General features: G+C 62.8%; 2 protein-coding genes across 3 annotated transcripts; one reads left to right on the top strand and one right to left on the bottom strand.

Annotated features, from left to right (window-relative positions):
• On the top strand, positions 5,859-21,278 carry LOC100525876 (ATPase family AAA domain-containing protein 3). The gene is given in 17 exon segments (XM_003127504.5): positions 5,859-6,056; positions 6,059-6,169; positions 8,807-8,883; positions 9,315-9,416; positions 9,646-9,705; positions 10,225-10,294; positions 10,477-10,642; positions 10,752-10,821; positions 11,345-11,500; positions 11,990-12,046; positions 12,146-12,271; positions 12,405-12,529; positions 12,780-12,831; positions 13,066-13,136; positions 13,696-13,863; positions 14,904-15,012; positions 20,499-21,278. Coding segments are annotated over 17 exon segments (1,755 nt in total). The 5' UTR covers positions 5,859-5,968; the 3' UTR covers positions 20,646-21,278.
• TMEM240 (transmembrane protein 240) lies at positions 21,359-27,161 on the bottom strand. Of its 2 annotated transcripts, XM_021097457.1 has the most exons (4): positions 26,909-27,161; positions 26,587-26,693; positions 22,250-22,458; positions 21,394-22,065 (listed from the first exon to the last, which is right to left on the bottom strand). In XM_021097457.1, exons 1-4 carry the CDS (start codon positions 26,963-26,965, stop codon positions 21,917-21,919), a joined length of 522 nt encoding a protein of 173 aa, XP_020953116.1. In that variant the 5' UTR covers positions 26,966-27,161; the 3' UTR covers positions 21,394-21,916. The 2 variants fall into 2 exon arrangements, with proteins under 2 accessions (XP_020953115.1, XP_020953116.1); XM_021097456.1 differs by lacking the exons at positions 26,587-26,693; positions 26,909-27,161 and adding an exon at positions 26,365-26,578 and having other exon boundaries at positions 21,359-22,065.

Consider the following 27,161-nt stretch of genomic DNA (forward strand, 5'->3'; position numbering starts at 1 on the left):
TCCCGAGTGGTTGCTCCTTGTTTAAAACACGCCAGACCCGTAAACGGTTGCAAGCGGAAGAAAAAAAGGTCTTGGGTAGGGACCTAGGGCACCCCGCTGGCGCTAGGGAAGTGGAGGGGGAGCCTCCCAGCGCTTGCACTCAGGCCCCTGTACCTCCCCGTGGCCACTCCGTGCATCTCCCCTTCAGAGAGCCCAGGCCCGTTTCAGTGGGCCTTACTGGGACCAGGGACAGCAGGCCCTCTGCAGGGCTGTCCCTTGTCTGCTGGCACAGGACACCCTCAGTGGCCTTTGATTCCGTGGGGCTGGGGGCAGGCTTCAAGTGAGCACCCGCCTCTGAGCATCATGTGGCCCCTGCCCAGGCACCCAAGGCCTGCACCGCCCCTAGTTTAGTGTGCCTTGGGGCTCCGTGGGGGCAGGCTGTACGTGAGCCCGGGACGCCCACCCTGCCTGTGTGAGCAGAGTGGGAACAGGGGGAAGGTGGTGAGTCAGACCCTGAGGGCAGATGGAAGCGCCTGGCCAGGCCAGATTTGGTGGGGGGCGCTGCCAGGGGGTGTTCTTTCTCCCCCATGTCCCTTGACTCCCTGGAGGCAGACCCAGGAAAGCCTAGGACTGGAGCCTGTGGGCCACTGCTTACACCCTGGCCCTGTCCCAAGGCTGGGCAGTGAGGACAGCGGGGACCCAGGGTCCCAGACAGCACTGACCAGGGAGGGGACCCTCTCGGTCCCAGGGGCAGATTCCCCTCACAGAGGCCTGCGTCCCCCACGCGGGTCCCCTGGGTGCTCTCGGGTCCAGGCCCACTGGCCAGCCGGAGAGGCCCCTGTCTGTGCTGAGCCCCGGGCTGGAGGGTCATTTCCTCCGCTTGGTTGGTCACACAGGACAAGTGCGTGATGAGCCCCTCCCCCAGACCCTGCCTCCACCCCCAAGAGGGGGCAGGGCAGATGGAGGACACAGGCCCCTGCCTCCCAGAAGAGGCTCCAGCCTGGCCTCACCTCGTCTCTGCTGGATGCAGAAGCCCAGGAGGGGGAGCCCCAACTTCCATCTCCAGCCCGAGGAGCGCTCCTCCTGGAAGTCCTTTCCCGGAAGCGCTGCCCCTTGTTTTCAAAGGTCTCTGAGTCCAGCCCAGACGGGCAGCCTCCAGGAAACGGCTTCATCCGGGTCTCCACCCCTTCCCTTGCCTCCCCGCCACCAAGGCCTTGGCTCCAGCGTCCGTGCTGTGTCCGGGGCTGAGGCCAAGGCCTCCAGGGACTTGCACCTGCTGCTTCCTCTGCAACGACGAGCTCCCCAATGCGCCTGGAAGTCAGGAGGGCCCATGCAGGAGGTCGCGACCCCCTGGGAAGGCCGGGTCCTCAAGGCAGGAGCAGGCAGGCTGGGGAGACTCGCGGCTTCCTGGGGACCCCAAGGGAGGCGGCTCCAGAGGTTCTGGGCGGGCAGAGTTCTCACGCTCACAAGGGCTGCTGCGACCCTCATTCGATAGGAGAAACCAAGAATTTCGCTCAGGTTCCATGTTCCACTGTCCCAGGTGGGGCCTGCGCTCCAGCCCAGGACTTGCCCGACGCGATGGACAGCAGCTGTCTGGGAGAAGCCCGGATCGTGGCAAGGTCTTGCCTCGTGTCCAAGAAGTGGGGGTCCGCAAGAGCCAGCACTCTTTCCAAGGTGACAGCAATAACCTCAGTCAGGTCCGGAAGCACAGCCAGCCCCGGGGGGGACGTGTAGCCCTCACAGCCTCCTTCAGGCCCGGCGGGCAGGTCAGGAAAACGGAAGCCTGCCTGAGGGCCACAGATGTGTGTCTGCCACCTTTCTCCTGGGATGAAAATTTTTCTTCCAACATTCCTTAAAACAGCAACGAGGGAGTTCCCATCATGGCTCAGCGGTAGTGAACCCAACTAGTATCCATGAGGACGTAGGTTCAAGACCTGGCCTGGCCCAGTGGGTTATGGAGCCGGTGCGGCTGCAGCTGCAGCCTAAGCTGAGACTGTGGCTCAGATCCCCTGGCTGGGGAGCTATGCCGAGAGGCACACCCCCGGGGGAAAAAAAAAAAAAAAGCCAAACCTGGCCTATCTGGAACCACAATAAAAAATGAGAAGAAAAAGATGCCAGTGGAAGTCAGAGCTCCTCTAGAGGTGAGTGTGGTGAGGTGGGGACCCAGGGGAGCCCCGCCTGGCAGGCCACCTTGGGTGGGCGGTGGTGACCACCCCTGCAACAGGGTCCTGGGGGTGGGGTGTGCTTCTGGCCAGCACCATTCTCAGGCAGGGGGTCGCTGGGGTCTCCTGGGCAGGGTGGGACCCCGTTCACTGACATGGCCTCCCCAGGAACCAGGACCCCTGCACTAATTGCTCACGTACCAGTGAACACGCCCACGACAAGTCTGTCGTCCTAGCCACAGACATGAGAGCTCGGCAGGAAGGAAAGGCCCCTGTTCCCACCCCACGTGTGGGTAGCACGAGGGGAGCCGTGGGTGGCCAGTGACTCGCCTGAGCCCTTGACCACAGCTTCTCTGCTCCAGGGCTGGCCCAACTGGACATGAGGGCATTCGAGGCAGGGCTGGGCGACCCCTCCTCCCAGAGCCACCCCCACCCCTCCTGGGCACACAGCTGCTCCTGCAGTAGCTGTGGGCCTTGAAGACTGGCTGCCGTGGGCGGCCCTGACTGCACAATGGAGCCGCTCTTGTCCTGAGAAGGCAGAGGGCACTGGCAGGTGCTCAAGGCGCGTTGCCTGTCCTTAGAGCTGAGCACCTGTGCCAAGGACCTCCACGCTGCTGACCTGCTGCTGGATGGGGAGAGGACAGTGGGCTGGGCATCTGCTCACTGAAAGTAAGCGGTGCGGAAGACAGGGCTGGAGGCGGCGAGCGTGGCTCAGTCCCTGGCCCTGACAGGCTGGAGCCCCTGCAGCAGGTCAGAGGGCTGCTCCTCACTCACACTCATAACCCTGGAACCAGGAGGAGGAGAAGCTGCAGGAACCCCGGAGAGCGGGGAGCAGGGAGCCTGAAGCACTGAAGCACTGCTCTGGGGGCTTCGGCCCAGGAGGGCCAGCTGGGCAGCTTGGCTTCCAGCTGGGCTGGGGCTTCTCCTTTGAGGGGCGGGCATGGGGTGCACGTGACCTGGGGTTCCAGAGATGGGGACAAGTGGGTTCTTTTGGAAGCTGGAGGGAGAGAACAGGAGAGGGAGGGTCCCAACCGGGGGAGAGAGAGGGAGACGAGCCCCTGGAGGCCCCACAGTCCTGGGTAACTAGACTGAGGTGATGCTGGAGGAGTCCAAGTTCAAGTGGACAGACTTCTGCACAGGTGATGTCCCTGGGAGATACTGGGCAAGAGGGCAGCCTGCCCTGAGGCCCCAGCCCTGGGCAGCCCTGGCCCTGCCGGGATGGCCACAGCTCCCTCCTGCGTGCTGGGCAGCTCCCCAGAGGCCTGGCCAGACGCAGGGGACCGAGAAACCATGCCCGTGGGCCAGGCTCTAGGGGCAGAGTGCTCTGTGCTGGGCTTAGATGGGGCCCACTCTGCTCCTGCTGCTGCGGGCTCTTGGGGGCAGCTGTGTCCCCCCATCTCTAGGCTCAAGGTCAGGCTGGAGGCCAAGCTCTCCACCTGCATCTTTAGTTTCTGCAGTCTCCCCCCGGGTCCTCAGCGCGGGAGGATTCCCTCAGAGGAAAAAGAACATGCTGTGGGGGAGGGGATCCCATCAGCAACACAGCTCAGCAGGGGCAGTGAGGACCCCGCGTGTGTCAGTTATACACGAACGCGGAGTTCCCGTCCTGGCTCAGCCGTAATGAACCCAACCAGTATCCATGAGGTTTCGGGTTTGATCCCTGGCTTTGCTCAGTGAGTTAAGGATCCGGCATTGCCGTGAGCTGTGGTGTAGGTCACAGATGCGGCTCAGATCTGGCATGGCTGTGGCTGTGGTGTAGGCCAGCAGCTGTAGCTCCAACTGGACCCCTAGCCTGGGAGCCTCCATATGCCGCGAGTGCGGCCCTAAAAGGAAAAAAAGATTCAATTAAATTAAAAAAACACAAAGCTTTATTTTCAAAGTTATTCCTTGTCATATAAATGTATACAAACTTTTCAAATGCTAGCCTGTGGATGGAGCGAGAGGGCCTGTGGCTTCACTTCTCTTACCCATTTCCCCAGCTTTATCCATCAAAGCCTGCCAGGGGTGTCCTTGGAGGTATGGTTTGTGGCTGGAACATTAAAAACCTTGGTGACAGCCAACAGGAGGCAGCTGGCTGGAAAAGCCCTTTGGGTTTTCTCTTCATTTGGGAAAACAAAACAAACAACATACTGCAGACAGGATTATCTTACATGTTTTCCTTTTTTTTTTTTTTTTTTTTTTTTTTTGTCTTTTTGCCATTTCTTCGGCCTCTCCCGTGGCATATGGAGGTTCCCAGGCTAGGGATCAAATTGGAGCTGTAGCCACCTGCCAGAGCCACAGCAATGTGGGATCCAAGTTGTGTGTGCCACCTACACCACAGGTCACGGCAACACCAGATCCCTAACCCACTGAGCAAGGCCAGGGATCAAACCCCAAACCTCATGGCTCTTAAACGGATTTGTTAACCCCTGAGCCATGACGGGAACTCCTTTTTTTTTTTTTTTTTTTAATGGCCACACCCAAAGCATTTGGAAGATCCTGGGCCAGGGATTGAATCTGAGTCACAGCTGTGACCTACAACGCCGGATACTTTAACCCATGGGACTGGCCATGGGATAGAATCCATGATCCCAGCCGTTGCAGTTTAATCCTTGACCACTGCAACACAGCTGGAACTCTCCCCCCCCCATTTTTTATTCAGGCTTAAAATTGTTTGTTATTTAAATCTAGTGGAGAAACTCACTGTGTATAATTTTGGGAACGCAACAAATTCCATCAGGGAAAGAATTCAGGAGCAATTTGGATTTTGGTCCAAGAAGTGAATTCTGCTAACTTTGGACACTGGGTTCCGGAGCAGCCCTGGCCTTGTCCATCCTTGTTCCTTCTCCCCCAGCGGTCTGGCCTGGACCTTGGTCCCAGAAGCTGTCATGTGGCCTTCAGAGGTTCCCAAGGAAAACGCTCAGGGATCAGTGACCAGACCCAAGACCCCTCCGCCCAGAGGAGCGCTCTTCTGGCGAGGGCGCCCTCTGTGGGGCCTTGGGGGCTCTGCCTTCGCATACTTTGGGTGGAGATCCCTGTCCGCTCCCTTGTGAGCCACTTTAAGTAAAGAAAGGATCATACAACAGCGGACCGCTGTTTTGCTGAGACGCTGGCGGCTTGGGAGGGCCCTTCATCCTCCTAGCAGGAGACTGGCCAGGGCCGCGCTTCTGCCCTTGTATCATCTCAGTGAGAGCCGAATGGATGCGTTGGCACCGCACCGCGCCAGGCTCCACTTGTCCCGCGCCGCCCGGCCTGTGGGGCAGCCCGCCCTGCGCGGGACACGCCCAGCCCGCGCTCCGCCGTCCGCAGGGTCTCTTGGCCTCCCGCTCCCCCGGCCTTCCTTCCCCGGGCAGGGACCTTTCCAACCGATCCCTCAGGCTCTTCCTCCCGCGGCCGCTTCCTCGGTCGGGACCCCGCGCATCAAGAGCGCCCGGCTCCCAGACCTGCCTCTCGGTTTCACCCGGGGCTGGAACTCCATGGGTGCCCATGGCAACGGGATCAGTGTCACGGCTACGAGGAACTGACGTATCCAAGGGCACGCACGCGCCCAGCCCTTCAATTTTGTCCCTGACCGGCCGCTGTCACCTCGCCCCGCCCCTCTGGGGACCTGCCCCCTAAGCCAGCTCTTGCAATCGCGGCCGCGACGCCGTGACGTCACTCGCCTGCGACCAATCCAAGTGCCGCGCTCGGGACGTGGCCCTCACGCGCACCCGTCGCCCGGGAGGCGGGGCCGCTGTCGCGCCTGCGCAGAGTCAGTGCCGCCGGCTCCCGGCGCGTGGGGGCTGCACTTCGCTACTCGTGTCTACTCGGCTTCGGATCCTTGAGCCTGCGGCGCCCGGTGCTCACTGGCCATGTCGTGGCTCTTCGGCATCAAGGGCCCCAAGGGCGAAGGCGCTGGGCCGCCGCTGCCGCTGCCGCCTGCGCAGCCCGGGGCGGAGGGCGGGGGGACCGCGGCGCAGGGGACCGGCCGGCGCCCAAGGACAAATGGAGCAACTTCGACCCCACGGGCCTGGAGCGCGCGGCCAAAGCGGCGCGCGAGCTGGAGCACTCGCGTGAGTGCCGCTGGGGGGCTCGGTCAGGGCGGCCCCTGGGGGGTTCGGGGGCATCTGGCCCTCGGTGGTCTGAGCCATGGAGCTCTTGTCGGGAGAGGAAATCGGCTTCCAGCGGTAAACCCAATGGAGCCACTCTGCGTGCAGGGAGGTTCGGGATCCCCTGACCCTTTGGCACCTTCCCAGCTGCCACACGTCTTTCAGGGGGGAAACCGGTGGCGAGGGGACTAAGGGTACAGGTAGCAGCTGGCGGGGCTGCACCTTCGTTTTTAGGTACCACCTATTGCTCCCTCCACGTGGAATGGCCAGAGCTGGCTGGGTTGGGGATTTTCTTGTGGTGGATGCTAGCAATTTTTTGCTGAAGAGGGGAGCGCGTTTGAGGGTAATTGGTTTTAAGGAAAATAAAGTAGATCTGCACTTACTGTTGAGAAACGTTAGCTTTCAAGTGAGGTCTGCAAAGCAGCAGATCACCGATCAGCCCTGGCCCAGCTGATGACTGACCTTCCTAACCCGGGCCCTGAGGCATCAGTGGTGATGGCACCTTCACTAAGCCCACGTGCTTTCCTCCCAGCTTCCTTCCTCTGTGGCTTTAAACCACTTGTGTCCAGATTGCAGCGTGTGCGTTTGAGAGTCTGGAACACATGCTCAGCACGCGCCAAGTAAATACTTCGCTCTCAAACCTTTAAATAGAGGTGCCTTTTTCTCAAAGGAGATCTTAGAGAGTAGTTTGTGGCAAGCAGGTATAAGCGGAGTCTTCCTGTCGAAGGAGGATGTGGCCTGGCACTCTGTGGCTCAGTCCCCGCCCTTCTGCAGGGGTCACAGAATTTCCTGGGCAAAGGTCTCCAGCCTGCCTGGCTCTCAGATCCTGGAAGGGACATTCAGAGCATTTGGATATTCGGGCCTGGGGCCCAGGGCTGCCTATTTCCTTAGGCCTGACTGGGAAACGCCCCATCCCAGACTACGTGTGTTAAGTTTGCAAGGTCATTTCAACAGTCAGGTTGGATTGAGAGATAGTGGCTGGGCTTCAGGACACCTCAGATGATGACACTTTTGTTACGGGATGTAATTTCTTAGGTTTCTGTGGGAGCTTCGCCCATTCACCCTGCCCAGAATTTCAAAGTGTTTCTCCTTTTGGAAGGTAAATCCTGACTCTTGGTCCGCAGTTAGATTCTTAACCCACGGCGGGAACTCTTCTGCTTCACTTTTTTTCTTGCCATCCCCCTGGCTTCTCTGCTGGCCCGGGGGGGAGAGGTTTCGCCTCGGTCAGCTGCCTCTTCCTGTCCCCAAGCCCTCCTTCCCAGCGTGCCTCTGGCCCCTTAGCAGGCCTGTCTTCTGGGCTGCTCACCACCAGCAGTGCCCCCCCTGGTTGGCCCCAGCCCACTCTTGTTCTCCACGTGGCTGTCTGCACGCAAACCAGACATGTCCTTGCTGCTCCTCACAGCCTGACTGCTGTCTCTGTCCCTTGCGGCCCAGCCGGATGCTCTCTGGTTCCCCAGGTCTCTGGGAAGCAGCCTGGAAATGTGTGGCCTCGGGGCAGTGCACTGGTGGGGCCTCGACCCTGTCCACAGTGAAGCACCGCACGCAGGTCCGTCCTGACGTTCGGCTTTCCCAGCAGGGAGAGGACGGGGCTCAGATTCTTTCCAGGACACCCGTGTGTTGCCACGTGTCGACACACACGAGTTCCCCCCGATGAGGAAAGCATGCCTATGAGACGTTAATGACATGCACGTTTGTAACTCACACCGGTGAAGAACCATCGGCTTCCGCTTCTTTCTCGTCTAGTCCTTGTTTGCTTCTTTTTTTTTTTTTTTTTTTTTTTTTTTTTTTTTTTTTTTTTTTGTCTTTTTGCTATTTCCAGGGATCGAATCTGCATCCTCATGGATGCTAGTCAGGTTCTTAACCCACCGAGCCACAGCAGGAATTCCTGGATTGCCTTTTTCTCTGTTGTTAGTGTCCTTTGAAGCAAGTTTTTTTTTGTTTTTTTGTTTTTGTTTTTGTTTTTGTTTTTCTGCTATTTCTTGGGCCGCTCCCGTGGATATGGAGGTTCCCAGGCTAGGGGATGAATCAGAGCTGTAGCCACCGGCCTAGACCAGAGCCACAGCAACGCAGGATCCGAGCCGCGTCTGCAACCTACACCACAGCTCACGGCAACGCCGGATCGTTAACCCACTGAGCAAGGGCAGGGACCGAACCCGCAACTTCATGGTTCCTAGTCGGATTCATTAACCACTGCGCCACGATGGGAACTCCTTGTTTGCTTCTTATTCGAGTTCTCGCCTGTGTGCTCCGTGGCAGGTCAATAACAGGTATCAGAGGATTTAGAGAAATGCACACACTTGAAAAACGAAGGACGTTTCAGCCACAGGCTTCCTTTTTGCTTCATTGGGAGACGCAGAACCCTGTCCTGGCCCTGCTGCTGTCAGTGCGCGTGGGACCACCTCTTTGACGGAACCCTCTGGGATGTGACGGTCCCCTGGGGGACAAGACCTCATGTGGGGCTTCCCCTTGGGGATGGGGCAGATGAACTGGGAACATTGGTTCTTGGAGGGAGGGGTTGCTGGGCAGGTCTGACCAGGAATGAGGTTGGGGTGGTTGCTGGAGTTCCCAAACACGCCTCAGCACATGCGATGGTCCCCGCAGGACACGCCAAGGAGGCCCTCAGTCTGGCACAGATGCAGGAGCAGACGCTGCAGCTGGAGCAGCAGGCCAAGCTCAAGGTGAGGGGGTGGTGCTGGCAGAGGTAGCCTTGTCCCCAAACCGAGGGCCCCTGGGGGAGAACTGGGCAGTGGGGGCCGGGCAGGCGTGCAGGCACCTCCTAGGATCAGCCTGGCTTGAGCTTAGGAGGGAAACAGGGAGAGGTGAGAGAGAGACCCCTGGGAGGGCAGTGGGAGTAGAGTGAGGTCCCCCAGGGAGACTTCTGCCCTCGGTGGGCAGGTGGCCAGCGGAGGAAAAGGCCCGGGCTCTGCCTCCACCCTTTTGGTGATTGTACTGAGCGTGGTGGAGGGAGATTCAGGTGCCCTGGGAGACTCTGGCTCTTTTGGGGCGGGGGTCCGTTTTCCTGGCACTTCTCTCTGCCTATGGGTGTGCAGGCTCAGGGGAGGGGGACTTGGTTGGGGCTTCCTGGTGGCGGGAGCTGGTGTGTCAACAGGAGTACGAGGCCGCAGTGGAGCAGCTGAAGAGTGAGCAGATCCGTGTGCAGGCTGAGGAGAGGAGGAAGACGCTGAGCGAGGAGACGCGGCAGCACCAGGCTGTAAGGGGCGCTCTTGGGGTGCATGGGGTCCCCAGTGCAGATGGATCTCTCACCCAGCCACTGAGGCCCGGGTGACCTTGTGTGGCCGTCTGACATCCACGGGTCTCTCAGTGCTGGACTGGTTCCACAGCAGGTGGGGGTGGCCACTCACGGGGGTCCCGGTGTTGGCTTCGGCCTGGCCGCCAGCTTCCCCAGCTGGGCCATGTTCACGCTGCTCTCTCCTCCCCAGAGGGCCCAGTACCAGGACAAGCTGGCCCGGCAGCGCTACGAGGACCAGCTGAAGCAGCAGGTGAGCTCTGCCTGACAGTAGGCACTGCGCCTGCCCTGGCCTGCAGGCTTCGGCCAGGTCCAGGCTGCTCGCTGCCCTGGGGTGCCTGGCGGGGCCTGCCTGACAGGCCTGTGAGGGTTAGAATATTTGGGCTTCTTGGGGGCATTGTGCTCTTTTATTTTTTTTGGCCACATCTGTGGTGTAGGGAAGTTCCCAGGCCAGGAAGTGAACCTGGGTTGCTGCAGTGACCATGCTGGATGGTTAACTCACCATGGCCCGGGGGCCTCCAGCATTTTGACTTAATTTAAACAGGCCAAAACCCTGTTTTGTGAGGAAAGCCGTGGGTCAGGGCCATGGGGTCCTGAGGCTGGGCTGGGCAGGGCCTGCCGGGCACCCCTGGGCACCCATGTCCCTGCTGTGCTCAGACCCGCCTCCTCGAGCGGCGCAGGGGGCACCCCATCCTGGGGCAGCGGCCGGAGCCGCTCCCCTCTTGGTGTGGTGTTTCCTGATTTTGAAGCCTTTCCCCTTGCGGCCCCTCAGCAACTCCTCAACGAGGAGAATCTACGGAAGCAGGAGGAGTCTGTGCAGAAGCAGGAGGCCCTGAGGCGAGGTAGGGTTGCCAGCCCTGCAGCCAGGCTGGGGGGCCCCAGCCTGGGGTGCTCCGACGAGCGGGTGCTGGTCCTGCAGCGTCCCTCGGAGGAAGGAGGGGCCCCCTGGGCTCTTTGTATGTGGCCGGGGCTGGGGGGTGGCCACGAGGCTGTGGGCTGAGCCCACCCGCCTCTTCATGAGCAGCCACCGTGGAGCGGGAGATGGAGCTTCGGCACAAGAACGAGATGCTGCGGGTGGAGGCCGAGGCACGCGCCCGGGCCAAGGCTGAGCGGGAGAACGCCGACATCACCCGAGAGCAGATCCGCCTGAAGGCGGCTGAGCACCGCCAGACCATCCTGGAGTCCATCAGGTGAGACTGCGCTGCGGGATCCTCAGCCCCTTCTCCGGCCGGGCGCCCGCTCCTCCAGCCGTGCACACAGCCTGCTTCCTTCCTGATTGTGCTGCTGCTTCCCCTGCAGGACGGCCGGCACCCTGTTTGGGGAAGGATTCCGTGCCTTTGTGACAGACTGGGACAAAGTGACAGCCACGGTAAATGCCACTCCCATTCTCCGGTGCGGCCGGTGTCAGGGCCTCCGCTGGCCGTGAATGCGTTGCACTCGGTGCTCAGCAACCTGCAGCTGAAGCGTTGTGGCGACCCCCGCCCCCCAAAGTCAGAGCACCCCGGCCTTGGGGTTTGGGTGCTGAGTGATCCTGGCAGGGCTGCGAGAGGGCGTGCAGGCACCTCAGCTGTGTCTGCCCTTTGGGAAGCGTAGCTAGAAAGCCGCTCCTGGGGCCCCAACACTCCAGGGAGTTGGCCGGTGCTTCTCTTCTGCCCAGGTTTTTCTTGCAGCGTTTGCTCTGCCCCTTGTCAGGCTCCACAGTCGGAGCTCCTGTTGCTTGAAGGGTCCCTAGTGCTGCTGGGATGAGTCTTCCGATGGCCCTTGTTACGAGCAAAGGGCATTGGTGTCGAGCGCTCTGACATCCGCCCACCGGGAAGCTCCTTCTGCAGCTCCTGTGACCGGTGTGGTGCTGGCTGGGGTGGGAGCCACCTGTCTCCTCTGTCCCACTCCAGGTAGCCGGGCTGACGCTGCTGGCCCTGGGCGTCTATTCTGCCAAAAACGCCACGTCTGTCGCGGGCCGGTACGTGGAGGCGCGGCTGGGGAAGCCCTCCCTGGTGCGGGAGACGTCTCGGATCACGGCGCTGGAGGCGCTACGGCACCCTGTGCAGGTGACGGCGGGCCCCTCCTGGAGCCCTGGGTCCTCTTCCCTCTTCCCCAGACACGTCCCCCACCTGCAGGTGGGCGTGCCCGTGGCGTTGCGTCCTTGCTGCCGACCCTCAGGGCCTGTCTCTGGCCCACGTGCTCCCTTTGCGGGTCTGTCAGTCTGACTGTCCCCTGGGCAGCCTTGGGGCTGTTTACAAGCTCCTGGGGCCCCAGCGGGCTGCCTTCCCGCTGCTAGAAGTTGTTAGAAGCAGCCCGGGGTTGCAGCTTTCCTCGAGGGGCGTCAGGCATCTTGCCCGGTGTGGACACGGTCAACCCCCAGGCTGCGGGATGGATGCGGTCAGTGAGGAATCTGCGCCACGCGGCCCAGCCTCGCCAGTGGTCGCAGCTGCCGGGCCTTCTAAAGGAGGCTGGCCACACGTGTTCTGAGGTGTGACCCTGCGCCCAGCCTGCCCCGGGGGCTCTGCCGTTGACCCTGACACCCCTGACCCCCGCAGGTCGGCCGGCGGCTCCTCAGTAAGCCTCAGGACGCGCTGGAGGGCGTTGTGCTCAGTGTAAGTGGGGCTGCCCGGGTGCTCTTCCTTCCCCAAGTCAGGGTTGCCGGCCAAGCTGCCGGCCGCAGGAGACCCCTAAAGCGCTGTGTCCCCTGGCAGCCCAGCCTGGAGGCCCGCGTGCGGGACCTCGCGATCGCCACCCGGAACACCAGGAAGAACCGGAGTCTGTACCGCAACGTCCTGATGTACGGGCCACCCGGCACCGGGAAGACGCTCTTCGCCAAGGTGGGAGCCCTGGCGGGGCTGGGGGCCGCTCCCGAGGGCTCCCCCCGTGGCGGGAGACGGGGGCTGAGGGTGGACGGAGCGTGAGCGGGGATGAGACCCACCCTGCGCCCCCTGTCCCCCGCTTGCTGCCCAGAAACTGGCGCTGCACTCGGGCATGGACTACGCCATCATGACGGGCGGGGACGTGGCCCCCATGGGGCGGGACGGTGTCACGGCCGTGCACAAGGTCTTCGACTGGGCCAGCACCAGCCGGCGAGGGTGAGACAGTGCCTCCCAGGGCCACCCGGGCTCCTGCTGGGAAGGGGTGGTGCCTTGGCTGCAGCTTGTCCCCGGGAGCGGTAGCCTCGTGGTTCCTGTGACTTGGAGAGTCTAGGATGGGCCGCCGCCCAGTTTCAGTGCCTCTCTCACCACATCCCTGCCTGGCCACGCTCTGGGTGGTACCTGCCGCGCGGGCAGCGTGCGGTTGGGGTTCCAGCCCCGCCCGCCTCACGCGGCTCCCCCTCTGCAGCCTCCTGCTCTTCGTGGATGAAGCGGACGCCTTTCTCAGGAAGCGAGCCACTGTGAGTGTCTGGCGGCCCCCGGGCCTCCTAGTGGTTGCGGGTGCGGCCCCGGGGCTGAGGCTGGCGGCCCCTGCCTCTCGCGGGGCGTTCCTCGTGCGTCTTGTCTGGAAAGGGGGACCCTGGCCTTCCCAGCGAGCCTCGCGAGGTGCGCTGTGCTCAGCCCTGGGGGAGCGGCCTGGGCCTCCCTGCTGGCGGGGGCCGCGTGGGCCTGACGCCGGGGCCTTCGCTCCTCAGGAGAAAATAAGCGAGGACCTCAGGGCCGCCCTGAATGCCTTCCTGCACCGGACGGGCCAGCACAGCAGCAAGTGAGGGGCCCAGGGGTGGGGGGGCGTTGTCTCTGCTCTCGGGGCTCCCCTGAGGGGCGCTGGGGGGGCCTCTGAGGCAGAGTCGAGTGACACGTGCTTGTCCTCAGGCCGCTGCCTGTGGCTTCAGGCCTTGGGCACGCCCAGCTGCCTCAAGATGGGTGGCTGGGGGTCGCCCCCCAGCCAAGGGCCCCAGGGCTCAGGTTGCCCCGGGATTGGGCCGGTCCTTCCAGACCCTGGTCTCGCTCCTCTGCCCAGTGAGGCCCCCCCCCCCCCCCCGGTGCTGTCTGGGCTCCTGCTGCAGTGCCTCTGCCTCCTGAGCCCCAGGCCTGGGGGGTGGGACTTGGGTCCCTGGGTTCCTGGGTCCCCATCCGTCCTGCGCACTGGGAGCTTCATATGGCTGTCCTGTCCGGCTGGGCCATCCCGGGGAGGAGCGTGGAATCGGGGCAGGACCCGGAGGGCTGGCAGGCAGAGGGCTGAGTTGTCCTGGGGTTTTCTGGGCCCGGAGGCGGCCAAGTCGCTCCCCCTAGAAGCCAGCCTTCTGCGCGCACCTCGCCTACAGGTTCATGCTGGTCCTGGCCAGCAACCAGCCTGAGCAGTTTGACTGGGCCATCAACGACCGCATCGACGAGATCGTGAGCTTCGACCTGCCGCGGCGAGAGGAGCGGGAGCGCCTGGTGAGAATGTATTTTGACAAGCATGTTCTTAAGCCAGCCACAGAAGGAAAGCAGTAAGTGTCCCTGCCGGCCACGGCCACCCACACCCTGTCCCCTCCCGCCAGCTCCCAGCCCAGGCACTGAACCCCAGCCCTGACTCCCTGCTTTCACTGGGGGGCTCATTGTGGGGTCATGACCGCTCAACTCTGGCGGCCCCGCTGCCCCGGCCCGCCGGCCTCCACGCCTCTGTGCTGCTCTTCAGAACATGGGGGTTGAGGCCACGGTCAGGCCCTGGCTCTTGAGCGGCAGTGGTGGCCAGTCGCCAGACGTGCTTACCACTTTGGGCCATGGCTGACCCTGACCCCCCTGGGCAGCTGGGGCTCCTCACCAGCACAGAGCAAGGCCCACCAGGTGGGGGAGCCTCCCCTCCCGCGGGTGCCCCCGCCCCTGCCATGGAGTGCTCCAGAAACAAGGGCTGCTCTGTTTTCACCTGGGTCCAGATTTCAGCCCCGCCGACCTGAATCCCTCCTGTCGCTGTCGGCTGTTCTAAGGCGGATTTCGCTGTCCCTGGCCTCCGGCCCCCAGAGCTTCCCCTGTAGCCCCTGGCCCCAGTCCCCCAGCCTCCCAATCCCTGGCCTCGCGTGCGCCTGGAGGTCCTCGGTCCACGTCTCCCCGCCTTCAGCCAAGCCTGGCTGAGGAGGCCCTGCCTGTGGGCGGGCTGAGCAGTCTGGCAGCTGTGCTGTCTGTGTGCAGGGCAGGCCCTGGGGCTGGTCGCTGGCTCCGGGGGCCCCTCTGTTCTTTCGCATCCCAAGTGGCCACGCACCTGCCGTGCCCCCACCCCCGCACGTCACAGGCTCACGTCCTTCAACAGCTCCCGCCTGGGCCTGATCCTGGGTCCCCGGAGGCAGGGACGTAGCCAGAGGGTAGGGAGGCAGAGCGGCTGGACCCTGGCAGGGTCTAGCACGATGGAGAGGAGGGCGACCAGACACGCCTGCCCCGGTTTCCCGGTGCAGGCTCGAGCCTCGGCAGGGCCCCAGTGCTCTGTCTGTGCGGGAGCCCAGGGGCCTCACAGGCCTTGTGGGTGCCCAGGCATCACCCAGGACCCCCTCACCAGGCGCTTGAAGCTGGCCCAGTTTGACTATGGGAAGAAGTGCTCGGAGATCGCAGAGCTGACGGAGGGCATGTCCGGCCGGGAGATCTCCCAGCTCGCCGTGGCGTGGCAGGTGAGCCCCCGGGGACCCTTGGCGGCATCCCAGGGAACCCCGAGCACCTGCCTTTGCTGGGGCTTCTGAAGGGTTTCTGCACAAATGTCACCCGCTGCCCTACTTTCCTGCAGTGGCCAGGCCGAGGCCATCCGTGGCTTCTGTGGTTGGGTCCCCAGGTTGTCCTGGTTCAGGCTCTGAAATCAGGAGCCTGTCCCGTGCCCATCAGCTGTGCAGTGGTCGGACACCGGGGCCCAGACTGCTGGCAGGGCGACTGCAGACAAGTGGAGGGTCCAGGGACCTGGCCTGCGTTCAGCCTGGGCCGAGTGTGGGGCGCCCCGTGAGCTGTCTGGGCTCTGAGTGCTCAGGACAAGACGCACCTGACGAGAGGTTAGCGCCTCAGAGGGAGGTCTCTGCCGTGGGCATGGCCCGCAGGGCGTGAGTGCCGCCCCATCAGACCTTAGCACGGCTCGTGGGTCCCAAACGCTGAGTGTGGCTGGACCCTGGGTGGTGACTCCACCCTGTGTCATGGCTCAGGGCACCTGGTCCTGACACCCAGCTTTTCTTTCTTTTTTTTTTTTTTTTGCTTTTTTAGGGCTGCACCCACGGTAGATGGAGGTTCCCAGGCTAGGGATGGAATCAAAGCTGTAGCCGCAGGCTTACACTACAGCCACAGCAATGCCAGATCTAAGCCACATCTACGACCTACACCACAACCCATGGCAACACCAGATCCTCAACCCACTGAGTGAGGCCAGGGGTCGAACCCGTGTTCTCATGGATGCCAGTCAGATTTGTTTCTGCTGAGCCAGGATGGGAACTCTTCGCTGACACCCAGCTTTTCACGTGAAACCTTCCCGCAGAGGCTTTGTGGGTACCCAGGCCCGTGGAGCCCTCTGACCCCAGGAGCCCTGGGAGCAGCCCTCCAGAAGCCCGGGCACTGTCAGCTTGGCACGAATGCGTGTTTATAAACTACGTAGACATCTGTTTGGTCTGCGTGCTTTAGCCCAGCCACGGGGCACCCTCTTAGGCAGAACGAGCTGGGTCATGCTGCTGTAACAAACAGCCCCAGATCTCAGCCTCCGTCCCCATGTGGGTGAGCTGGGGGCTCTGTTCCAGGCTGGCCTCACTCCGAACCAAGCCCCAGAGCTTCACTCTTTCCACCCCCGACAGAGTAGCGAACGGGGTGTCTCAGTGCGGGCGGCTGTAATTCACCACCACAGCCAGGGCCTTAAATGGATCTTTACTCTCGTGGTTCTGGAGGCCAGGGGAGGGGCTTCTGATGAGGGCCCACTCCCTGGCTGGCAGCCAGCCACCTTCTCTCGGCACGCTCCTTCCTGCTGTGTCTCCTTCCACGGATGCTAGGCTGGCAGCATCAGGGCTCCGCCTTAGGACTGCACCCAGCGTGACCTCGTCCACCGAGGCCCCTTGTCCAGGTGCAGCCATGCTGGGGGCGGTAAGGCTTTGCAAAGATTTCATCTCAGGGGCAGATGGCGTCTGGTACATCTCCCTCCAGAGGCTTTCGGGGTGCCTGGTGCGGGGAGACACCTGCAGGAGCAAGGGAGGCCAGCGTGGCTGCCTGGAGCCCGCAGTGGGTCACAGCAGGGTGTAGCCGGGCACTGCCTGCTCATGGGCCTGGGGTGTGTCTGGCAGTCCCTCCCCCATGGGGATTCCACCTGCTCAGACTGAGCGAGTCGGCCGTTGTCCCCGAGTTCCTTGCTTGTGGCTGCAGGTGCACGGGCTGGGCTGTGGGTTGCTGTAGCCCCTCCGCCCACTCACTCCAGGTTGGGCCGCTGCCCCAAGGCCACCATGCTGGCCTTGCCTGCCCCCCACGGCACTCAACCCGCTGTGCGATGGTTCGCTCCCTGCACGTCTGCTGCTTGCCACCTGGAGTCACCTGTGATGACTTAATGCTTTTTATCTTTTGAACCTCAAATTCATCACCTCAGCCACTTCTGCGGGCACAGCTTGGTGGCGTTAAGCACTTCCTTGCTGTGCAGTGGTCACCACCGTCATCTCCAGAATGTTCTTCTCTTCCTAAGCCCAGACTTCGCGTTCCCTGCCCCTTCCCGAGCCCCAGCCCCACCCGCCTGCTTTCTGTCTGTGTCTGATCCCTCCAAGGACCAGGAGTCACACAGGATATGTTTCTGTTTGATTTTTATGGCCTGCCTTGTGGCAATAGAAGTTCCTGGGGTTATGCGTGTTAACCTTTTATCAGATGTGTGACGTGCAAATATTTTCTCCCATTCTCTGGGTTCCCTTTTCTCCTTTTTCTTTTTAGGGCGGCACCTGCAGCATATGGAGGTTTCCAGGCTAGGGCTTGAATCGGAGCTGAAGCTCCCAGCCTGCTCCACAGCCACAGTGACGCCAGGTCCAAGCCACATCTGTGACTTGTACCACAGCTCAGGGCAACGCCGGATCCTTAACCCACTAAGCAAGGCCAGGGATCGAATCTGCATCCTCATGGATGCTAGTCGGGTTCTTAACCCACCGAGCCACAGCAGGAATTCCTGGATTGCCTTTTTCTCTGTTGTTAGTGTCCTTTGAAGCAAGTTTTTTTTTTGTTTTTTTGTTTTTGTTTTTGTTTTTCTGCTATTTCTTGGGCCGCTCCCGTGGCATATGGAGGTTCCCAGGCTAGGGGATGAATCAGAGCTGTAGCCACCGACCTAGACCAGAGCCACAGCAACGCAGGATCCGAGCCGCGTCTGCAACCTACACCACAGCTCACAATAACGCCGGATCGTTAACCCACTGAGCAAGGGCAGGGACCGACCCCGCAACCTCATGGTTCCTAGTCGGATTCGTTAACCACTGCGCCACGACAGGAACTCCTGAAGCAAGTTTTTATCTTTTGTGTGTGTGTGTGTGTGTCACTTGCTTTCGTGTCATAGCCAAGAAGTTACAGCTGACTCCAGTGTCCAGAAGCTTCTGCCCTGTATTTCTTTTCCTACTAGGTTTATAGTGTAGGGTCTTCTGTTTAGGTCTCTGATTTGCTTAGAGTTGATTTTTGTACATGGGGTGAGGCAGGGGTCCAGCTTTGTTCAAGGCTTGCAGATGCCCGGTTTCCCAGTGCCCTTCCTGGAAAAGACTGTCTTTTCCCCACTGAGGCCCTGGCTCCCTGCTGGGACTCACATGACCATTTGGAGGGCTTCTCTCCAGCTCTGTTGCTTGCTGGTCTGTACGTCGGTCTTAGTGCCAGTTCCTTGCTCTCCTGGTCACTGGAGGTTTGCAGTAGGTTTTAAAATCGGAAATGGGAGGCCTCTAACGTGTTCTTATCTTATTCAAGATTGTTTTGGCTATTTGGGTTTCCTTGAGATTAAATATGAATTTTTTTTTTTTTTTTTTTTGTATTTTTGCTATTTCTTTGGGCCACTCCTGTGGCATATGGAGGTTCCCAGGCTAGGGGTTTAATCGGAGCTGTAGCCGCCGGCCTACACCAGAGCCACAGCGACGTGGAATCCGAGCCACGTCTGCGACCTACACCACAGCTCATGGCAACGCCAGATCGTTAACCCACCGAGCAAGGGCGGGGACTGAACCCGCAACCTCGTGGTTCCTAGTCGGATTTGTTAACCACGGCGTCCGACGGGAACTCCTAAATATGATTTTAGAGTGATTTCTTTTTTTCCTTTTTAGGGCTGCATCCCCAGCATATGGAGGTTCCCAGGATAGGGGTGGAATCCGAGCTGCAACTGCTAGCCACAGCCACGCCACATCTGAGCTGCGTCTGTGACCTACACCACAGCTCATGGCAATGCTGGATCCTTAACCCACTGAGCGAGGCCAGGGATCAAACCTGCGCCCCCACAGACCCTACTCGGGTTCATTACCACTGAGCTACGATGGGAACTCCAACTTGTATTGGTTTTTATGAGGGGAATCTTTAGGGTTTACTGTATGTGAGATCATAGCACCTGCAAACAGATAATTTTACTTTTTTCCAAGCTGGATGCCTTTTGTTGCTTTTTCTTGCCCAGTCCAGTTGCTACCTGCAGCTCCTGATGCTGTGGTGAAAGTGGGCATCCTTGCCTTGATCGTAGAGGAAAAGCTTTCACTCTTTCATCGAGATGATGTTTGCTACGAGGTTCTTTTGTTTACTTGTTTTTGTCTTGTTTTAATGGCTACACCCACAGTATACGGGGTGTACTCAGCCAGCCCTGCAGCAGCGCCAGATCCTTAACCTGCTGTGCTGCAGGAAGAACTCCTTTAATGAACTTTCACTTTTGAGTAATTCCAGGTTCCCAGGCAAGTGGCAAGGCTAGTACTGAGCCCCTGCCAGGCTGTGAATGTCTGCCCACCTTACTCAGTCCACCTCAGGACTCTCTTACCCGGATGCCCCAGGTCGTTTAGTCCTCCTGTGGCATTTCTCAGTTGGCCCTTGTTTTTGATGATTCTGGCAGTTTTGAGGCTATTGGCGTGGATGGCCTGGTAAAGATGCCTGCCTGGCTTCTCCCTGGTAAAGCCGCTGTTTCCCGCTTGTTTGGAAGTGCGTCCGCCAGGGAGCCCGCCCGCTGCCTCCAGCCTTGCGCAAGTGGCCCTTGGGGTCCCCACCCAGCCCACCCCCACCTCTGCGGAGCTCACAAGCTCTTCTCCAGGGGCTGCGGGGCAGGCGGGTCCCAAGAGTGGGGCCGGTGTGGTCCCCGAGGACGGTGGGAGCTTACCCCCACCCCCTGTGGGCCAAGGCTCCTCCAGGGGTTGGAGAGGTACCGCTGGACCAGCTTGGCCCCCTGTTTGGTGGACACTTGAATGCTGTCCTCAGGGCAGGGCAGGTGCACGCAGAGCCGCAGGCTGGGTGACAGGAGGCAGATGGGCCAGAGGCGACCCGGCTTGGTGGCTGAAAGGCCGTGGAGCGCCGAGCTGTGGGCCTGACCCTCAGCCCCCCTCGGTTCTGGGAGGACTCTTTGCAGACACGGGGTCCTGAGGGTCAGGTGCTGCTGGACCACGGGTGCTTGGCACTTGGGGGAAGTTTGGTTTGTGGGGCGGAAGGGCGGGGCTCCTGGAGCTCGACCGGGGCCCTGTCTTCCTCCCAAATGTCTGAGTGGCTGGGGTAGTGCTACAGCCCCCTGAGGGCAGTCCCATTGTCCCCAGAGCAGGGTCCTCGGAGCCTGCACCTGGGAGCTGGGCTGCTCTGACAGCAGCCTCCAGGTTTCTATTTTTAGGAAGTCATTGAGAGGTGGGTGGTACTGGTGCCAGCCTGGGAGATGGTGGGGCCCCAGGGTTGCAAGGATGGTGGCCACCCTGGGCTCCAGGTTCACGTGCGGGCACATGTGTGCAAGAGGCTGTGGGGCACGTGCTTCTGCCAAGGGGTGCCCCAGCTATTTCCCCCACCTGCCCACACCCTGCTAGCCTTCAGATTCAGAAGGGCATCTCCAAGGAAGGCGGGGGGATGGCAGCAGAGTCTGGGTTTGGCCTACATGGTGAGTGGTTTCCAGTGACTGAGGCTGAGACCCTTCCCCTGGGCAGAGGGCCTGCCAGGTGCCCTGCCTCAGTGTGCTCTCCCCTGCCAGGCCATGGCGTACGCCTCCGAGGACGGAGTCCTCACCGAGGCCATGATGGATGCCCGGGTGCAGGATGCCATCCAGCAGCACAGGCAGAAGATGCAGTGGCTGAAGGCCGAGGGGAGCCAACCACCCGTGAGCGCCTGGACCAAGTGAGCTGGGCCTGGACGTCTGGGGTGCACTGGCCAGGCAGCATCACCAAGAGGAAGGACCCAGGTGCCCAGTCTACCAGCGGCCCTGGGGACACTGCACAGCTCCCCTGCTCCCAGACTTTTCAGTCTTCGCCAGCCAGAGCCAGGGCAACACTGGAGGCCTCTGCTCGGACCAGCTGTGCTGTGCACCTTGCTGGTGTGTGTGTTGGGGGGGTTCCTAACTCCTCCAGCCCCCCAGGCTGTGCTGGTGCCGGAGACAGGCTGGGGCCACTCCAGGACATTCTTGGGAGATGTCTCTCTGAGCCAGGCTCAAGTAGGGAGAAGGCAGTGCCCCCCATGCCCAGCAGCCAGGCTGGTAGCACGGTTTCTGGGGCAGGTGCTGGCTACCGCAGCTGTGACCAGCAGTAAGGGGCGGAAGCCCCCCTGCAGCCTGGTGGGAGCTGGCCACCACCCACCTGGGGAGAAGTGTGCCCACCCCGGGCTGTGGCCCTGGAAACCCAGGGGCTGAGAAGCAATCCACTGACCCACCAGCCAGGGACATGAGTGTCCAGGGAACTGCCCAGCCCATAGAAGTTGCAGCTCTCCTTTATCGGAGTTGGGATCTTTTTATCCAGAATCTAATAAAAAGTGGCAGTTCTCTCTGTGTCTAGCTCATGACTGATGCGGGGGTGGCCCTTGGCGGAGTCACGGGGTCAGAAAAAAAGAAGAGGCAGAGGCTGGAGCTTTCTGGAGAATTTACTGACCAGCAGGGGTGGGAGTCACAGTGAGGCGCCCGACCGGGGATTTCCTGGGCAGGGTGGCCGCACTCGCCGCAGCGGGGCTCGGGGGCCTTATTGCTGGGCTGGGGCCTCCCCCAGAGCCCGACTCCGCGCCCCCACTGCAGCCCGCGGAAGCACACGTCTCATGCACGTGCTCCCGTGTGCAGACGTGGGCGCACCGGGGCTCGGCCCCCCCCCTTCCCGGCCGCACTCCCCCTCCGGCAGAACTGGCTTCCGGAACCAGACGGAGGGACAGAGAGACAGACGCGGGCGCGCAGGAGGCCACCGCCGGTTTCAAGCGGCAGACATTGTCCCAGACGGGGCGCGCGGCCCCGCCCGCGCCCCCAGTGCCGCCGCCTCGCGCCCCGCCCCAACCCGACCCCCTTTATAAAAAGAAGAGGAGACAGCACCTTCCGCCGGACGCGCCCGATGGGCCGGGCGCGCTGGCCGGGGCCGGCCGTCCAGTCCCGTGAGCGTGGGCGCGGTGGCAGGCGGCCCCGCGAGTCCTGCATGCGGCTCAGAGGTGCCGCGGGCTTGGGTGGCCGTTGTGATAGAGTTTCTGCTTCACGTGCACCATGTTCCCGGCCGCCTCCTCGAAGGGCCTGTGCGGCCGCCGGCCCAGCTCCCGCAGGCTGCACAGCTTGGGCAGCCAGGTCCACGAGCCGTCTGCGGGGCGGGGGGCGCGGTTAGGGGGGGGCGGGGAGTGGGTGTGGGCGGGGCGCGGACCCTGCCAGGCCACGCTCAGCAGCGAGTGGACAGGCCGGGGCAGGGGGGCGGGGTCGGGGAGTGGGCGGGGTGTGGGCGGGGCGCGGACCCGGCGCGGACCCGGGGTCCCTGGGCCGCCACTCACCGTAGCGCCGGCCGGCCCTCCAGGCGCGCACCGCGCAGTGCAGGACGCCATCCATCCACACCAGGAACCAGCTGATGCAGAAGCCCAGCAGCAGCCCCAGCATGAGGTCGATCTCCTGCTTGGTGACGTTGTCTGTCACGAAGTAGTTCTCCGAGGCGTCCACCACAGACTGGTCCCCGTCGTACGGGATCACGTAGTGGACGTGGTGCCTGGGGGCGGCAGGGCGGGCTGGCACCTGTCCCGCGGGATGCGCAGGGACCCCTGCAGTAGGCCGCACCCGCTGGCCTGCTGAGGTTCTTTGAAGCAGCCCTCGTGGGGAGCCGAGGTCGGGTAAGGGCTCGCCGGGACCCAGGTCACCAGGCGGGAGGCTGCCCAGAAGGTGGGAGTGTGCCAGGTCAGTGGCCAGTGTGAAGACCAGCGGTGGCCAGGGTGGATCTGCTCCCATGTCACCCTCCTCCCTCCTCTGCCCAGCCCGGGGCTCAGAGGCGACCCTGACAAGGTCACAGGAAGACAGTGCAGGTGGACGGGGTGTTCCAGGGTGAGGGCCCAGGCAGGGCCCCCTGCGGCCTGTGCCCACAGAGCCCTGCTGGCTCTGGGAGGCTGCCTGCTGGCCCCTTCCTCACCTTCCCCTCCAGGGAAACCACCTGGGATGAGCCCTGCCCTGGGCCTCTGGTCTTCCTCCTCCTGTTGCTCCTCCATCCCTTGCAGGAAGCCCCCGGCCCCAATTCTCTGTGCTGGATACCTGGGGCGGCCCCTCCACCGTGCCCTGCACAGATCTGCTGCTCCTGGGATAGAGGCTGTCTGTCCAGGGCCTCCTGGACCGGCCCCTCCCCTGCACCCCAGCACCTACTGGGGCCCATGCCCTTCAGCCTCCCCTCCCGCAACTTCCAGGGCGGAGGCCTCTGAATCCGCGAGGCCCTCACCTGCCCTCTGAACCCTCCCCACAGACTCCCTCCAGCCTCAGGAAGCCCTCTGGGCCCTCTGATCCTGGGGGTGGGTGGGTGGGGGGTCCTGCCCAGGACCACGCCCGAGGACAACAGACTCTGGGCTCCTTGCCACCGGCCCCAGCCCCGCGCCCCCCCAGTGGGAGAGGCAGGGACAGAGCTGCTGGCCCTGGAAGCTCAAGGCACCCTTAGCCCCCTGTCCCCTCATCAGCTGTGGCTCCTTCTCCTGCCCCACAGTGCAGGAGCAACCCTGGGGCCCTCCTTTTGGGCTCCCCTCCTATGGAGCCCCTCCAGCTGACTTCTCCTACTCTCCGGCCCCACCTAGTCCCCACTACCCACCACCCCCCACGTCTGCTCAAGCTCCAGCTGCCTGCATGGCGTCTCCACGTGGGATCCACAGACACCTCAAACTTGCACCTAAAAATAGCTCCTCCCTCCCCAAGCCGCTTCTCCCCAGCTTCCCCTCAGATGTCAACTCGGCCTGGCCTTCAGCTGAGATGGGTCCCTGTCCCCACCTCGCCACAGGACAGGCTCCATGCACCTTCCCCCGCCCAGGGACCTCTTCAAAAATGCAAACCCCCCAGGTCATCCCTGACCCCGAGCCCCTGCTGCCTGTCCCTTTCCGATGTCCTTGTGCCAGCAGGGGCGACACGGTGCCTTCCTCCCGGGGGTCAGGGGCTCCGAAGCCAGCCCAGGGTGGCGGCAGGAAGGCCTCTTCTCACACCCCATCCCGCTCCTGGGACTCCCAGAGGCCACCCTTCTCAGCTTGTCTGGGGCGTGACCGGTCCTGGTCGTGGGGCCCTGCGCCACCACAGTCCCCCGGAGCAGGGGCCACCAGACCTGGGTTAGGCAGCCGTAGCTCGTCCGGTCACAGCCCCCAACAGTCGTTATCAACCGTCAGTAAGAGGCGGCGGACTGTTGATCTCGGCCCAGAACGCGGCAGCGCCCAGGAGAGGAGGCCCTTTGTCACCCTGGGCAGCAGCTGGTAATGGGCATCGCAGCTGCCTCCTGCCTCCCCAGCCTCCGGACGCCGACAGCGGCCTCCTCAGGACCACTTCTTCCTACCCCGGGACAGGGCGGAGTTGCCGAGGGAGCCAGAAATGCTCTTGAGAGTAGGGGGCCAGGGCCCCAACCGCCAGGGGCGGCGGCGGGGGGGGGGCGCCCCTCGGGCCCTCCAGGGGGTCAAAGGTCACAGCCTGTGCCCGGATCACAGGCCCAGCATCAGCTGCTCCTCCCTGCCCCTTGCCCTCCTTCAAGTCAGGCAGGCCCCTGGGGGCAGGGGCTCAAGTCACCCACGTGCACACGTATTTCCGTGATGTGTACATGTGTCCTGCCTGGGCCACGCATGCTGCATGTGTCTGCCTGACGTCGGACGCATGTTGTGTATACACACCGGCCACATGCACAGGACGAGGCGTGTATACCATGGACGTGGCCCGCGAGCTCCACATGTGTGCGTGTGCACGCTCGCCGGGACACGAGCACGGCACGGGTCACATGGTCACATGTAGGGGCACATGCACGAGGCTCTGCACACAGCCGCCAACTCCGTGGGCACCGCGGCACAGGCCCGGGCGTGTGCCCGCTGCAGCCCGCAGCGTTCACACACGGCTCCTCCGTTTCGGAAATTGCGTGTGGACATGGAGGAGGCATGTGCATGTGTGCGCCTCCTCCACCCACAGGCTGTCACACGGGTAGAGTCCATTGCAGCCAGGCGTGTGCGTGGTCTGTCCACAGACACCGCGGGTGCAAGCCTGTACCCCGCAGACCGTCATGGCGCCCCGGGAGCACATCGAGCTGTATACTGTGCGGCACCCATGTACCGCGCGTACACGTACATGGCAGTATACGAGAATCCTCTAAACACTGAATTTACACATCCTGTATCACTGATGTGTACAAGACACGTGCACGTGGACACACACACCCTGGGAGGCTCCAGGCCGACAGCAGGCGTGGCTCGCCTCGGTCCTGGGTCCATGTCTGTGTGAGCTGGGCACGCAGGTCTCGCTGCTGCTTGTGCTCAGTGGGCACTTGTTTTACACCAGCCACGTGTACTCTGGACACTGCCATGACACATACGCACACCCTGAGCAAACACACTCTGACAGCACACGCTGTCTGTCCAGCCAGGCCCTCAGTGTGAGGTCACAGGCCTGTTCGTGGAAGGCGCCCTGCTACCGTTTACGGAGTACGAGCCTGGGCCCAGGCCATGCACACCGCCCGTCTCTCCCAGGGGGTCTCAGGACCCCCCTACTTGCGCCCCAGTCCAGGTGGGCCCAGGAAAGCAAGGAGCTGACCTGCCTTCCTTCCTTTGCCTCGGGCCATGCACACCAGCCGGGAACTCCGATCCCCCCCGCAAACTCTTGGTGATTCTCGGCCGACACACACGAGTCGCTCACACTCCCGTTGCCACCTGTCCCGCTGCCTGGGTTCTGCTTCACCCCCCAGTCTGCACACACAGGCATGGAGCATGCTTTGTGAGGCATGAAACCGTCCCGTCGCTCACACACACCCCACACCACCACGTGTGCACACATGTCCCTGGAGCAAGGGTCCGAGGCAGGGTCAAGAACACACGTTCCCGCTGGCTGCGTGCTCAGACAGCCCGTCGGCTCTCACGGCCCCGGAGCGCCGCACCTGCGGGGGGAGCGGGGGCCACATGTGCGCACATGTACAGGCACAGACGGTACACACATGCGCGTCTCATGAGAAGATGTTTATTTCATACATGGACGTACAAACATGCATGGCCAGGAAGACTCCATCACTACATGTGCACAGAATGGAGGGGTCACAAGGAGAGTGTAGGGGCCTGGGCTCTCCCCTCCCTCTGTGTGACCTTGAGCAAGCTCCACCCCCTGCCTCAGTTCCTCCCAGGTCCGGCGAGGGAGTTGGGCCTGATGCCTTCAAGGTAGGCCCTGCCCACCTTGACCTTCCGTGCCTCCCCCTACCCGGCGCCCAGGAAAGTTCACCGACACAGCTCAGGGCCCAGGGAGGAGGACGGCCGTCCTCTGTGGGCTCAGCGGAGCGCAGCATCCCTCCCGGGACACCAGGCTGGGCTGCTGCTCTCCTGGCCTCCCGGCCCTGGACCAGGAGGCCCTGGACCCATTCCGCCCCTCGCCCCGCGGCCGGTTCATTCTCCGGAGACCATTGCCGAGGGGGTCTTACCGCCCGGCGCGTGCTCCCCCTTCCGGAGCACCTCTGTGGGGGCTGGAGGCCGCTCGGTCCTTCCCCCACTGGGCTTGGCGCCAGCTCCCCCCCCCCCGCCTCGCCCGGCAGGGCAGCCCCCGCGGGCCCGGCCTAGCGGGGCCTGCGGCCTGGCCGCCCCAGCGGGCCCCACCTCCGCCCCACATGCGTGGTCACGCGCGTGCCCCCCGGGCGCAGACTCACCGGCCGCAGTCGCAGTGGCAGACGCGGTCCTCGCCCCGCAGGTGCGGGAGGATGTAGTTGTGGAATCGGTCCAGCAGCGCGTTCATGTCCATCAAGCACGCGATGGCCTGGAAGAGCCCATGACCGGTCAGCGCTGAGCAGCCGGGCCGGGGCCCCCGGGCGGAGGCCGGCGCGCTGGGGCCGGGGGAGCGCCGGGGCGCGGGGCTGGGGGAACGCAGGCCGCGCGGGCCAGTAAACAAGGCGCGGGAGGGGGAGGCGGCGCCGGGCGCGGGAGGCGGGAGCAGGTGCGGGGAGCGGGCGCGCGGGAAGCCCCTCCGCTCACCATCACGATCGACGCCCCCAGAATCATGAAGATCATGGTGTTCGCACTCATGGACATCGGGCGGGGCCGGGCCGGGCCGGAGCGCCGCCCCCCGGCCCCGGCGCCCCCCGGCCCCGGCCCGATGCGGAGCCCCCGCCGCCTCCGCAGAGGTCAGCCCGCCGCGCACCCACTGCCGCCGCCGCCGGCCGGGGAGGAGGTGCGGGGCCGGCGCGGGGCAGGGGACGCGGCGCTCCCGGGGTCCTCGGCCGCCCGG

Source organism: Sus scrofa, chromosome 6 (assembly GCF_000003025.6).
Source record: "Sus scrofa isolate TJ Tabasco breed Duroc chromosome 6, Sscrofa11.1, whole genome shotgun sequence".
NCBI classification, from domain to species: domain Eukaryota; kingdom Metazoa; phylum Chordata; class Mammalia; order Artiodactyla; family Suidae; genus Sus; species Sus scrofa.